The sequence below is a fragment of the Colius striatus genome, chromosome 1 (assembly GCF_028858725.1).
Source record: "Colius striatus isolate bColStr4 chromosome 1, bColStr4.1.hap1, whole genome shotgun sequence".
NCBI classification, from domain to species: domain Eukaryota; kingdom Metazoa; phylum Chordata; class Aves; order Coliiformes; family Coliidae; genus Colius; species Colius striatus.
In genome coordinates this window covers 8,756,370-8,770,845 of record NC_084759.1, presented here as the reverse complement: position 1 = coordinate 8,770,845, position 14,476 = coordinate 8,756,370, and the positions used below count along the sequence as shown (strand labels likewise).

The following is a 14,476-nucleotide window of genomic DNA, read 5'->3' as shown; positions in this document are numbered from 1 at the left end:
TGCAATTCTTATGCTAAAGCATGTATCCTTTTAATGAGTTTGTGCATCTCACAGTTTTATTGTATACTGCACAGACATTTTAATCTTAAACTGTCCCATAGAGGTATTTCAGCAAACATAACTTTTCAGGGTTATGCCATGTGCAGTGTTGTAGGTCCCCATTTCCCCTCCATACATGGCAGATATTCCTCCCTGAAATGGTAAGAATAGTCGTCTGCAGAGTGAGCAGTATCTCCGAGAGCTGAGGGATTTTGCCAGAGTTTCTCCATATGCTTGTAATTTTAGTTCAAATAGGAGTATAATGCTGCCTGAGAGGCAAGTGCTGAGTCCTGAAGTTACATTCTGAATCTTATATAAATATCTAGTCCTCAGGCAGGTTTTTATCACACTGCAGAAAGAATGATTAATATTTGCAAAACCAAGGTCCAGTCAGGCTGAATTATGTAAACAGGGGTGGCTTGAAAATGTAGGAAGAAAAGCCAGGTCCATTTCATCCCTGTCTCAGATTTGCCAGGACAAGATGCTAAGTATGTGACAATTAAGTAGCTGTCCTTAATGATTGTTCATCAAAATTTGAGATCTCCCTCCCTCCAATAGTCTCAGTGACAGTCACTGCTGACAGCTCGATAAATACGGCAATGTGGTGGCCAGTGACAGGGCACAAGCTTTGTTTCAGCTCTACAGGGTCTCAGGGCTTGCCAGGCTTCCCTTGGCTGAATTCTTCACCTTGCTGGAGCTTTGTTTCAGCTTGTTTGTTAGAAGTCTTCTCATGACCAGGCAGCTACTGCCTTATTTGTTTTACCTTTTTTTCTCCTTTTATACTGTTACAGTATAGCCATATATTTTATATAGGTATCGGTAACAAGCAGTTCTTCTGTGTAAAAGCACAGAAGAGTAGGAGTTTGGAAGGATCCTCTAGAGCTCATCCAGACCCACCCCTTGCTAAAGCAGATTCACCTTGATCAGATCACACAGGAACATGTCCAGGTTGGTTTTGGAACTTCTAGAGGAGGGGACTCCACAGCCTCCCTGGGCAGCCTGTGCCAGGACTCCCTCACCCTTACAGTAAAGAAGTTTCTCCTTGTGTTTAAGTGGAACTTTCTGTGTTCCAGCTTGTGCCCGTTACCCCTTGTCAGCACTATAGAAAAAGGTGTTACCCTATCCTCTTGACACCCATCTTTTAGGTACTTGTTGATGAGGTCACCCCCTAGTTTCCCCTTCTCTATACTAAACAGCCCCAGTTCCCATAGCCTTTCTTCATAAGGAAGATGCTCCAGTCCCCTGATCATCTTGGTGACCCAGCTCTGGACTCTCCCCTGAAGTTCCCTGTCCCTCATGAGCTGGAGAGCCCAGAACTAGACACAATACTTCAGGATGAAGCCTCAACAGAGAACAACGTATTTATGAATGTAGCAGGATATTGTTTTGCTCCTCTGCCTCTGCTGTGACAGTGGGTGAGGAAGCAAGAGCAGTGTTTCAGGAGGCATTGGTTCCAGGGATATCTGAATGGACAAGTGGTCTCAGAGAGAGCTCAGTCTTTTGGTGCTCGGAGTTTGCAGCTGACCTGTTTCCCCAGCCCAGTCTCCTGTTGCTGAGGCATTACATACAAGTATGTTGTCACAACAGTCACTGTGTCCAGCAACTGTGGCTTGAGTTTCCTTCTAAAAGTACAGCCAAGTTTGGAGGTAATGTGGATGGCAGCATCAGGAATATGTCAACAGCTCACTGTCAGCAAGACAGCAAAGCACATCTGGGGAAGCTGCCAAGTCTATTCTTATCTGATACTTTCCTGTGAAATACTTTTCCCATTATCACCTGTCGTGTTCTTTCCCTTTATGGAAGGTTGTAACATGTTTGCAGTTTACTTGAACAGGGTCCAGCCACTCTTTCAAGAGGTGCCCAACAAACCAATCCTCCTCTTCCTCCTCCTCCTCCATTCTTTGAGCTCCCAAAGCTCATACAGAAACAAATGCGGGTTGAAGGATAGCTCATAGGTTTGCTTGGATGAAGAAGGTATTTCAAGATGTAGGCTCCATCAGGACAAAGACCATGTTGACACTGACAAGAGCTGCCTTGACTTCATAGATTATAACTGGCACAAGCAAGTCCATAGCCAACCCATGGGATAGACAGCTCCTAAACCATTTAGGCTTTCTAATCTCCCCCTGCTGATGTTAATTAACAGAAGTAACTGCTGAATTTGACTAAGAGCTCAACTAATACGCCATGGACTTGTAGCTAAGCTAAGGGTTAAAGGGTGGTGACTTGTGGTTTAGTGGAGTTACTTTTAGTCCCATTAGTGTGGTGGAAACAGTCTTTTGTCTTAAAAAAAAAAAAAGGCTTCTCACTAAATTTAGCTCCTGTTGGTTTCTCTAGGGGCAAGTTCCATGTAGCAGGTGTTGCTCAGTGAGGAATGCAGGATTTGGTTCTGCTCAGAACAGCAAAGCTGAAGCAAGGTGTCTGTATTTCACTTAACTACTGCTGTATTCTCTGCTTTGCCATAGGGAGGTCCACGGTGTTCACCATCATTCAGCTCTTAATGACACTCTTAACTGTAAACTAAAATCCCATGAATGAAAATAGAGGAACTTGGAGTAAGAGAGACAAAAAATGGGCCATGCTGAGTATACCCTGTTCCTACCAGCTGCAGAGAAGAGATCCCCAGTTGGTCTTGATACTGTGTTGTCTGGGGATTTCAGCTCTGCCTTCCTGAGGGTTTCTAAGCAGTGCCTGAGAGGTGTGGAAAGTCCTCAGTGGCTTTCAAGTGTCTTCCAGAATCTCATCCTGCTACTGTTTTCCTTAGGAATAATGTGGGGCCCTGTGGATGCTGCACAGCACCCCTTATCCTCTGCAGCATAAGCTATTGCTGCTCTCAAGTAATTTCATTCTTTTGCACAAGTTCTGTGATTGACGTAATTATTCAATATCTTGGTTTCAAGAGGAGAACAGGCAACCTTTTAAAGATACATTTATTAATTTTCATGGGTTTCAAGCAAGTGGTCACAAATGGGGGAACACCGGCAGCACTCGAGGGGCTGTCTGTTCAGTGGAAAGCTCTACAATGAGTGCAAAGTACTGTCTTCCCCAATAATCTCTCCATGACAAACGCTTAAAGCAAGGAATGAAGCAGGTATGTGTTCATGCATACATATGCTTTAATTCACTTAGTGCTTTGGGGCCTTCTGAATGAAAAGTTGCACCAGGATCATTAGGCATGAGCACTCTTTGCATGTATCTGATCTTTCCTTAGCTCATTTCAGCTTTCACAAGCTGTAGCAATGAGTTTCACCATGTAATCACATGTACTATGACTAATTCCCTTGTTTTAAACCTGCTGCCTGATATTTTACTGGGCATCATGGATAGGAACAGCTGTAGTTTCTCCACACAAAGAAAGGGTTTCAGGTGACTGAAGGCTGCTGACTCGGTGTACAGGTCCTGTTCTGTTGCAAAATACTGTACAGTTCATAGAGTTCATGTTCTCTTGGTCCTTATGAACATGTAGAGATTATTTTATTGGTTATTTTCATGGTTTAAGACCAGATGGGCACAAAGCACCACACAGCAGGTCTCCCTCTCTCCCCTCTGTGGTGGGATGGGAAAGAGAAAAGGTAACTGAGGGCCTCATGGAACTCCCCAAGGACAGGGAGAGCTCACTCACTGATTATGGTCCTGGGCGAAACGGAGCAGACTACCTCACATAAGGAGGGAAATAAAATCAATTTACTCCACCCCCAAACAAAAGCAGAACAGACAAAAAACAAAACAGAGGAGGATGATGAGGAAAATACAACCAATCCTTTAAGATCTCCTTTCCCCATCCCTCCCTTCTTCCAGACTCACGTTCTGGCTTTTCATTTCTCTACCTCCTCCCTGCTCAGCAGCACAGGTGACAGGGAATGGGGGTTGTGATCAGTCCCTCACAAATGGTCCCTGCCGCTCCTTCCTCCTCATGGGAGGAGGACTCCTCACACTCTTCCCCTGCTCCAACATGGGGTCCCTCCCACAAGATACAGTCCCTAAGGAACCTCTCTGGTGTGAGCCCTTCCCTGGGGCTGTAGCTCCTCACAAACTCCGCCCCTCTGCCCTGGGGTCTTGCACCAGCTGCCGGCACAGCTCAGCTCCACCGCTGCCCTCTGTGGGTTGCAGGGGACAGCCCTCGCCTCACCATGGGACACATGGGGATCTCTACTCTGGCACAACTCCTCCTGTCCTCCCTTGCTGATCTGTCTGCATGGTCACTTCTCTCTCATCCTACTCCTTCCATTCTCTCCAACCCTTCTCTTCCAGCTTCTTCTTAAAAAGTGATGGTGGAAGCACTCAGTTGGCTCAGCCCCAGAGGTGGGTTTGATTTAGAAACAGAGAAAGTTTTGAGCAACTTCATGCAGGGGCCACCACTGCAGCCCCTCGCTTGTTACCAGAAACAGCTCCACACAAACCCAACACAATTATCTACAGAAGGACAGAATAATAGAAATTGGGTCTGTGGCAAAGTCACAATATATCTCCAGTACTGATTGTGATCATCTGCTTAATGGGCTGACTGACTTTAGGACCTTTCTCTTGCAATGTCTTTTACTTACTAGATTATCATAGAATCACAGAGTGGTTTGGATTGGAAAGGATCTTACAGATCCAACCAATCCAATCTGGGTCCAACTCCCTGCAATGGGCACTGACACCTTCCACTAGATGAGGCTGCTCAGAGCACCATCCAATCTGACCTTGAACATTGCCAGGGATGGGGCAGCCAAAACATCTCGGGGCAACGTGTGTCTGTGCTTCACCACCTTCACAGGGAGGAACTTCTTCCTAATATCTAATCTAAATCTACACCAAGTTACACAGTGTGTTTTACTTTTATCACTGTTGTAAAAATAACACAGTTTTATATCAGCTGAAGCAATTTAAAATCTTGACCAGGACTTGACAAATTGAGAAATCCAAATGCCCTGTTCTAACACCTGAACTGTGTATTTACTGAGAAGATTTGTGAAACTTCTTCAGCTGTTGTACTCACACTCAGTGACCAGGATATGGGACGGGGAAATTTTAACTTCATTTGTCCACAAAGGCAGTCTCTTATGCATGAGTCACCTTTGGGAAGGGCTTTTAAATTACAGGGTGTTGAGAGGAAGAACTGGCATCACTTAATCCTGAATAATTTGGAATAGTTTGAGTTTTTATTAAGCTTAAGATCTGTAGAGCAATTTTTTTGGGGGGGTGATTCTATTTCTACTTGATAATTGATTGAAAAACACAGCAGAATAACTACTTTAAATTACTACTGGTTTTGGTGCAAATGAATGAGTATTGTAAATGGGCCATGGTCATCACTTAACTCTGTGGAGAAGGGAGCGTGTAAGCTATCCAGACATGTAGGTTATCCCCACCTTCCAGCCATCAAACCAAGGGTATCACAACCATGAAAGACCCTGAAGGAACCTCCCTGGTACCATCACTTTGAATCTACTTTTCTAAAGAGAAAAAATGCAAACCAGCTATCTAAGTGTCATCTGGTTCACTTTGCCGAGTTGTTTTGCTGCCCCAGTGCTGGCCGAAGGGCCTGTTTCTCTCGATGGAGCAGGTGATATGGTGCTAATCCATTTGTAATGAGAACTTCAAAGATCCCTCCCACACTTAGAAATTATGGGCAGGCAGCACTACATGAGCACAGCAGCCTTTGGGCTGAGAGGCAGCAGCAGTTGGTTGTCCATCTATAGAAAAGAAGATACTCCTGGCTAAAGCATAGAAGACCATTTCAGCTGAGGAACTGATCCTTTCAATACCAAGGACATGTGACTTTATGGAAATCAATTACTATGAGTGGTTTGGTTTCCTTATTTATAAGGGTTTGGATATCGCTTTTCCTCTTTATAGAGAGGGATGGGAAGAGATTCAAGCTATTTTGGAAACTTCTCAGGGTGTAACAGGTCATGATGCATCTCACATTCACAGAGTTATCGGTTCAGCTGAGAAGAGGAATGCAGCAGTCACTGACAGCTGTGCTTTCAGTCTGAGGTGAAATATAATTTATTCTTACAGCTTCAAACTGCACACAGAAGCAAAGAAGAGGTAATATGTTCTTTTGCAGCAGCAAGGTGATGGCTCACTACCACTGAGAAAGTGTGTTTACTAGTAAAACACTTGTTCACTGGTTTATACTATTGAAGAGATTTCTATAAGTAGAGGAGGAAACACACTTTGTTAGGCATTTCCTTTTTATGTGGAAATTCCTTGTTTGCTGTATCCTCTGATGATCATTGAGTCACAGAATCCTTTAGATTGGAAAAGACTTTTAAGATCATTGAGTCCTATCTTTAACTCACCACTGCCACTAAATCATGTCCCTGTGAATCATAGAATCATGTCCCATAGAACCATAGAATGGTTTGAGATGGGTGGAACCCTAAAGGTCATATTGTTCTAAATGTCTACCATGGGCAGGGACACCTTCCACTGTATCAAGCTACTCAAACCCTCATCCAGCCTTCACTTGAACATGGCCAAGGATGGGGTAGCCACAGCTTCTCTGGGCAATGTTCTAGTGCCTCACTAGCCACACAGGGAAGAACTTCTTCCTAATAGCTTATCTAAATTTTCTCCTCTTTCACTTCAAAGCCATTACCCCTTGTCCTATCACTACAAGCCCTAGTAAAAAGTCTCTCTCCAGCTTTCTTGTTGTCCCCTTAGGTGCTGGAAGGCTGCTCTAAGGTCATCACACCACATCAGATCCAAACTTGGCTGCTGTTCACAAGAAGGAGGCACTCGGCTTTTTCCCACCATCCAGATATCCTAACCTGTTCCTGGGGACACGTTCAGTCACTGCCCATTGCAGTTAACATCTGCTCTGATGGAGCAGGACGAGTGAGCAGATTCAGGCAAAGGGAAGAGAAACCAGTGTAGTTACATCCCAGTCACCATTCATAGGGTGTCACATCCTTCAGCAACAACTAATAACTGTTAATAACTGTTAATAACTGTTAATAACTGTGAGTGGCCCCAGTTAGGCAGAAGTCCAGACAAAAATCTCATCATCCTTGTCACTGTTCTGATGTCCTCAGCACTGAGTACTCATGGCTCTTCTGTGAACACTGACAAGGTGAAGCATGGGCTGTGGCAGTGTAATTTCCTCCTTGACTTGTGAAATGCAGCTGAACAGTGAATTCCAAGCACAACATCCATAGGTACATAGCCTTTCTTCTTCCAAGCAGGCATGTTGTAAGTCATGTCAATGAAAGTTGCTGTTCATGGTGGCAGATAACCCTCAAAACAATGTCCCAAATGACTCAGCTATTGTAATTTATGGTTCTTTCATCTGATTTCAAGGCATCTGAGATGAGAATAATTCCTTCTGTAGCCTAGTAATTGTCTTGTTTCTCTAATTCCACTGTTTTTAGTACCACAGCTGTTCTATTCCCCATAAAACAAAAAGGATTTTATTCCCCCAACCTGGTACAATTTATGGGTGTGAGAAAAACTGTAGTATTTTACATAAGAAATTGGTTATTATCAGCTCTCACAAAATGGAACAGGATTTAATAAAATTCTGGCAATTTTATTAGTTGTAAAGCGTGCAGATAAGAAGTTCATTTAATGGGCAAATGAAGCAAGAATCAATTTTTTTACAAATTGAATAGTTTTGTACAATTACCCTTCTCATGCAATTCAGTTTCTCTTTGAATGTGAACGCAACTCCTGATGGGAAACTTTGAGTCTTGTTTGAAAACAGAATAACCTTGAGCCTCACACCAACAGTGACAATGTCCTCCAGCTCCCGCAACTGGAAGACGACATCTCCAAAAATACAGGAACAAAAGTTGCCTTGGGTTTGGAACTGGTGAAAGAGCCAAAAGAAGCAAGGAGGTCAGCTTTTAGCCATCCTCTGAAATCTTCATTTTTCCAAAGTGCAAACAAAGGTGGGAAGTGGCCAGTGAGTTTCTGAGGGATGGACACACATTGAGAAAACGCCTTTGGATTTCTGCATGTGGGCAGCTGTTTCCTCTGATTATCAAGACTGGCTTGGACTGCTTTGGCCATTGTCAGGAGGGCCATTATTTTTTCTTTTCAGGAAGAGAAAGCAAGTCAGTATATTACAGAATCTTGAGGGTTGGAAGGGACTTTGAAAGATCACCTAGTCCAACCCCTCTGCCAGAGCAAGATCGCCTAGAGTAGGTTACACAGGAACTCATCCACGTGGGTTTTGAGTATCTCCAGAGAAGGAGACTCCACAACCCATCTGGGCAGTCTGTTCCAGTGCTGCAAAATAGATTCTAAAATACAGAGATGCCTTTAGTGTCTTATAAAAGTAATTATCAGAACAAGAAAAATGCACGTGCTGAGGAGTGTTACATTTTTCTTTCTCTTGAATCATGTGTGGTTGATCACTGCTATGGACAGGACGTACTGGTAGTGTGGCAGATAATAGGTTTTGATCATGCATCCAAAATAACAGCTCCTCAAAAATGGCAGATCTTCCAGAAAACTGTAATTGGGAAATGATTCTTCCTTATTCTCACCCTCTCCACCCCTAAATTTGCTTCCATCTCGGGTTGTTCTTAAAGCTACAGTGTTGGACAAGGAGGAATTTCTTACTCAGGAGTTCTTAGATACCCAGAGCTCCTGCTCATCCTACCAGTACAACTTCCAAGTGTTCAGAAGGTTGGAAACTCAGACACTGGAGGCAGTCAGGAGAGGCTAGGCCCTTCTAGTAGCCTGTCTATGCTGCATTCCAGACTCTGCTGTCTTTGCTTTCTGAAGCCCTCATCCTACACAGGGACCTCTTTCAGTGTCCCTGCTGCTGCCTGCACAGCGAAGGCTGCAATGGAAATCTGCCGCTTGACTTCTTCCCAGGCCTCCTGCTGATCTGTTTTGCTTTCAATATCAAACATGGCATCGTAAATCCCCGGGAAGGACTCTCCAGCATACTTGTTGTGACTGCTTGGAGCGAAGATGACATGTCTGTGGTGAAAGAAGTTAAAAAATGGACATATACTAAATAAATTAACCATTAACCATTGGAGGGAACTGTAAGTGTGCTACATAAAACAGCTATAATCCCAATAGGATGAGAACTTACTGAATACACAGGAAATCTAGCTGAACCTGACTTTAAAAGGATAGTAGGAAGCAGCTCCAAGGGTAAAATCTATGGGAAAGGGCACAGATTTGGGACACACAGCCTTCACCTTCAAAAGAGACAACGCATTTGTCTAATTAGGAATGGAATCATGTTAAAGGTTTTCAAAGTGGGAGCTTCACAAACCTGTTGAAATAACGTGGAAGTTTGGAACAGGGAGTAAAACTAGCTATGGGTGTACAATGAGAAGTGGAGCAGAAAACTTCAAAAATAACTAAGCAGCTGAATGATGGTCAGTAAACCTGACAAAGGAATGCAAAAAGAGGGGAATAAAAATATCTGGGAGGATTCCTAAGAAAGGCATGAATTCTCCAGAGGAGAAATGATCACATTGGAACAGAACTGCACAAGTATCAATTTTATTTGTTGGTAGGGCTTTTTGTCTTAAATAATCAATAGTTATAGATCTGCTTTTAAATTGATTTTGTTCATGCAAAGTATCAAAGCCCATTTGTAGTACGAAAGAGTCCTCCTAGCTTAAAATAAACACTAAAAATCCATTAATAAATGGAAGCAAATAAACAAACATTTAAAAATCCAGAGCGCTCTAAATGATACTTAACACTCAACAAGAAGAACTGTAGAAATTAAGCTTTTCATTCTCAAGTGTGAATGACAGTTTATCCTAGGAGGATGGAAGTGTGATTCTCAGTGCTACCTGCTTGAGGGACTTCTGGCTTGGTGTGAAAGCCATCAATCAGCCAGAGGTATCCAGTCATTAGGAAAAAGGGGATACCAAAAGGAAAGTGAGGTAGTCACACACCTGACACTGGAAGACAGCTTTTTGTCAGGTGTTACTAATAAATGCACTGAGTTTCTGTGAAGGGTGCACCAAACGTTGCCCTGCCCTGAGCCCACGTGCTAGTAGAGATAAAATTTCAGGAATAACTAGTTAACAATGTAAGCATTGGCAGCACAGCTCATGGACCTTTATCTGTCCTGTGCTCATAGGTCTATTTCTCTCCAACCTCTCTTCTGGGCTTCTCTTTTCCCTCGATCCTCCCTACACATTTGTTCTCATCTCCTTCACCCATTACCCTCATTTTTACCTTCTTTTTGACACAGCTGATTCTCCAATTTTCACATTCATAGAATCATAGAATCATTTTGGTTGGAAAAGACCTTTAAGATCGTTAATGATGATGCACCTCAGCAGTCTGCCCAGGTGGCCAAGAAGGCCAATGGCATCCTGGCTTCAATCAGAAATAGTGTGGCCAGTAGGACCGAGAAATTATTGTGCCCCTGTACTCAGCACTGGTGAGGCTGCACCTTGAGTACTGGGTTCAGTTTTGGGTCCCTCACTCCAAGAGGGACATTGAGGTGCTGGAACATTTCCAGAGATGGGCAGTGAAGCTGGTAAAGGGTCTGGAACACAAGTCTGAGGAGCAGCAGCTGAGGGAACTGGGGGTCTTTATCCTATAGAAGAGGAGGCTGAGAGGAGACATGATCCCTCTATACAACTACCTGAATGGAGGTTATAGTGAGGTGGGGGTCAGTCTCTTCTCCCAAGTAACCAGTGATAGGACAAGTTGTACCAGGAGAGGTTCACGTTGGAGATTAGGAAGAAATTTTTCACAGAGAGGACTGTTAGACACTGGTACTGGCTGCCCAGGGAGGTGGTGGAGTCAGCATCCTTGGAGGTATTTAAAAGACATGAAGACGAGGGACAGCATTTGCACAGGTGTATCAGGTACTACACACCTGCAAGTCATCACAAGCATGACAGTTAATAAAAGCAGAGTGCCAGACCCAAGAAGAGGAATTAGGCACCACAAGACTGGTGCAGCCAAGGAGTTCTCCCTATGGGCTAGGAACAAATTCTGTTGCTCACTGGACTGTACCTAAACCAACTTGTTGAGCTGTAATTCCTAAACTGTAATGCCTATTATTTTCTTCTACAGTAGTTCAACTACCCAGTCAGTTAAGAGTGGGATTCACCTGCAAATACAGTGTCTTAGATAGCTGGTCAAGAAACTTGTTGCCTCACCTGTAAAACTTCCTTCCTGGTAAGCCAAGAGGATCAATGAATGCTCTTTCTATAAACATCAGCTGATCATTCATGATTCGCACTGCGACCGGACTGCAGAAAATGGAGACACAGACATTTCACACAGTGAGGAATCAGGACTTCTCAGGTACTTTAAATACTTTCCTTCTTATATGGATAGTAAAAAGAATGACAGCCTGCAAGTTTGCAAAAATATGAGGTTTTTCAAGTGGAGTTTCAATACATTCTATATTAATGCATTGGGATTCTGTCATAGAAAAGTCAACTACAAGATTTGACACTACACAAAATAAAGTGGGAGACTTTCTGAGTGTCAGATAACTGCTTAGTATTAAATGGCACTGAAAAGATCCCACTAAACAGAGGGGAGAAGGCAGCTGAGGACAAGAGGGTGATAGATTTTTGTGTCCACCAATAAGTGACCAAATCCTGCTCAAATCTATACAGTAATATAGCAAGGATGAGATTCAGTTCCTTAAATACAGCTATCTGGTACCATACTAGGTGCCTAGGTGCACCTGGTCTCCAGCCACTGCACTCAGAGGACACAGGAATCCCGTAAGGCCTTCAGGTTTGCAAGCATCACAGATATCTTGGATACTTTGAATCATAGAATCATTTCAACTGCAAGAGACCTGTAAGATCATCGAGTCCAGCCTTTGCCCCAGCCTTATCAACCACTAGACCATTTCCCTAAGTGCAACATCCACCTGTCTCTTAAACCCCTCCAGGGACGGTGACTCCAGCACCTCCCTGGGCAGCCCGTTCCAATACCTGGCACCCCTGTAGGAAAGAAATTCCTCCTCACATCCAGCCTGAAACTTCCCTGGCACAACTTGAGGCCATTTCCTCTTGTTCCATCGCTTGTTACTAGGGAGAACCGACCAACCCTCACCTCACTACAGCTTCCTTTCAGATAGTTGCAGAGAGTGATAAGGTCTCCCCTGAGCCTTCTTTTCTCCAGGCTAAACAGCTCCAGATCCCACAGCCACATCTCATGAGACATGCTCCAAATCCTTTCCTAGCTTGGTAGCCTGCCTCTGGATCCTCTTCAGCACCTCAATGTCCTTCTTGTAGAGAGGAGCCCAAAACTGGACACAATATTCGAGGTGCCAAAGCCGAGTACAGGGGAATGATCACCTCCCTGCTCCTGCTAACAACACTGTTCCTGATCCAGGCCAGGATGCCCTTGGTCTTCTTGGCCCCTGGGCACACTGCTGACTCATGTTCAGCTGCTGCCAAACAACACTCCCAGGTCTCCCTCTGCCTGGCAGCTTTCCAGCCACTCCTCCCCAAGCCTGTAGCACTGCTGGGGGTTGCTGTGGTCCAAGTTCAGGACCCAGCACTTGGCCTTATTGAAACTCATGGCATTGGCTTTGGCCCAGCCATCCAGACTATCTAGATCTCTATGTAAAGCTTCCCTACCCTCAAGCAGCTCAACACTGACACCCAGCTTGGTGTCATCTGCAAACTGACTAAGGGTGCACTCTATCCCCTCATCCAGATGATTAATAAAGAAGTTAAACAAGTGTGGCCCCAGTAATGAGCCCTGGGGAACACCACTTGTGACCGGCTGCCACTTGGATTTAACTCCAGTGACCACGACTCTTTGGACTCAACCATCTAACCAGTTTTTCACCCAGGAAAGTGTTTGCTCATCCAAGCCAAGAACAGCCAATTTCTCTTCACTGTGAGAAACAGTGTCAACTGCCTTACTAAAGTCAAGGTAGAGCAAATCTACAGTCCTTCCTTCATCCAATAAGCATGTCACTGTCATAGAAGGAGATGAGGTTTGTTAAACAGGACCTGCCCTTCATAAACCCATGCTGGCTGGGCCTGGTTGTCCTGCATATGCTGCAAAATAGAACTTAGGATGATCTGCTCCATCAGCTTCCTGGACATTGAAGCCAAACTGACAGGCCTGCAAATTCCCTGGTCATCCTTCTGTCTCTTCTTATACATGGGTGTTACACTGGCTGATCTCCCATCAGATGGGACCTCCCCAGTCATTCAGGACTGCGGATAAATGATGGACAGTGGTTTGGCGAGCACCCCTGCCAGTTTCCTCAACACTTTCAGCAGTCCTCACCAGTTTCTGAAGCATCATCCTACCTCCTTGAGATGTGCTCAAAGTATACATTCTGACATCACCTACTATACTCAAGTGTAGATGTTTAAATACAGAGCTCAGTCCAACTTTAATTTCCACCGCTACCTGCCTTTCCATATATTACAACAATTTCAATGACAAGCTGATACTAGTAATAATCACAGGAAGCAGAATGAATCTGGCAGATATTGCCTCAAGGGCTCTACACTCATCAGACAGACTCTTTGTGATAGGACAAGGGGCAATGGGTACAAGCTTGAACATAGAAACACAAAAGAAACACAAGGAAAAATTTCTTCACTGTGGATGTGATGGGGCACTGGAACAGGCTGCCCAGTTGGGTTGTGGAGTCTCCTTCTCTGGAGACATTCAAAAGCCACTTGGACAAGTTCCTGTGTGATTTATTCTAGGTGGTCCTGCTCTGGCAGGGGGGTTGGACTAGATGATCTTTTGAGGTCCCTTCCAACTCTTAAGATTCTGTGATTGTGTGATTCTGTGAAAGAAAGAACTGCCACACTGGGTACCTAAGGCAGATATGTATACTCATGCATATATATATACACACAGATACATAAGTAACTTTTTTTTCAGACTTACTCTTTCTTATCAACTTGTTCAAGTCTCCTGTGAAATTCAGCAGCAGCCGTTGAGAAGTTCACCACAGCAGAAAAAAGAGAATCTAGAAAAACAAGGACTTTGTGAAGAACTTCAGAGTATTTACTGAACCCAATATATTTTTCAGTTGCCCAATGGGACATAATTGCATTAATTTTGCTGGCTTTCCATAATTCATTAATTTCCCCAGTGCAGACTTTAAAGAGCTGTGCTGCTAGCAGTAATAGACAAAGACCTTGTGCAATGAGGGCAACAACGAAGCAGGATGCCTGAGAATGCTTTCACAATATAGTGGTTTGCCCCTGCCTGGGTGCCCACCAAGTTGTTCTATCACTCCTCCTCCTAAACTGAACAGGGGAGAGAGAAATGTAACGAGAGGTTTGTGAGTTGAGGTAAGGACAGAGAGATCACTCAGCAATTAGTGTCACGGGCGAAACAGACTCAACTTGGGGAGAAATTGTTTGATTTATTAATGAATGACCAGAACAAAGCAGGGAAAATTAGAAATAAAATTAAATCTTAAAACACTTCCCTTGACCCCTTCTTCTTCCCAAGACTCTCCTTCCTTCCCCCCACCAGCAGCGCAGGGGATGGGAGATGGGGG

General features: G+C 44.1%; 1 protein-coding gene across 1 annotated transcript in view; it reads right to left on the bottom strand.

The window, feature by feature from the left end:
- Positions 1–8,768: 8,768 nt before the first annotated feature.
- NAALAD2 (N-acetylated alpha-linked acidic dipeptidase 2) overlaps positions 8,769–14,476 on the bottom strand; it is a 35,753-nt gene continuing 30,045 nt past the window's right edge. Inside the window, exons 17-19 of the mRNA XM_062020495.1 lie at positions 13,855–13,936; positions 11,127–11,219; positions 8,769–8,961 (exon numbers count right to left, since the gene is read on the bottom strand). Of these exons, the coding sequence (XP_061876479.1) occupies positions 8,769–8,961; positions 11,127–11,219; positions 13,855–13,936 (368 nt within the window). The remainder of the gene's footprint in view (positions 8,962–11,126; positions 11,220–13,854; positions 13,937–14,476) is intronic.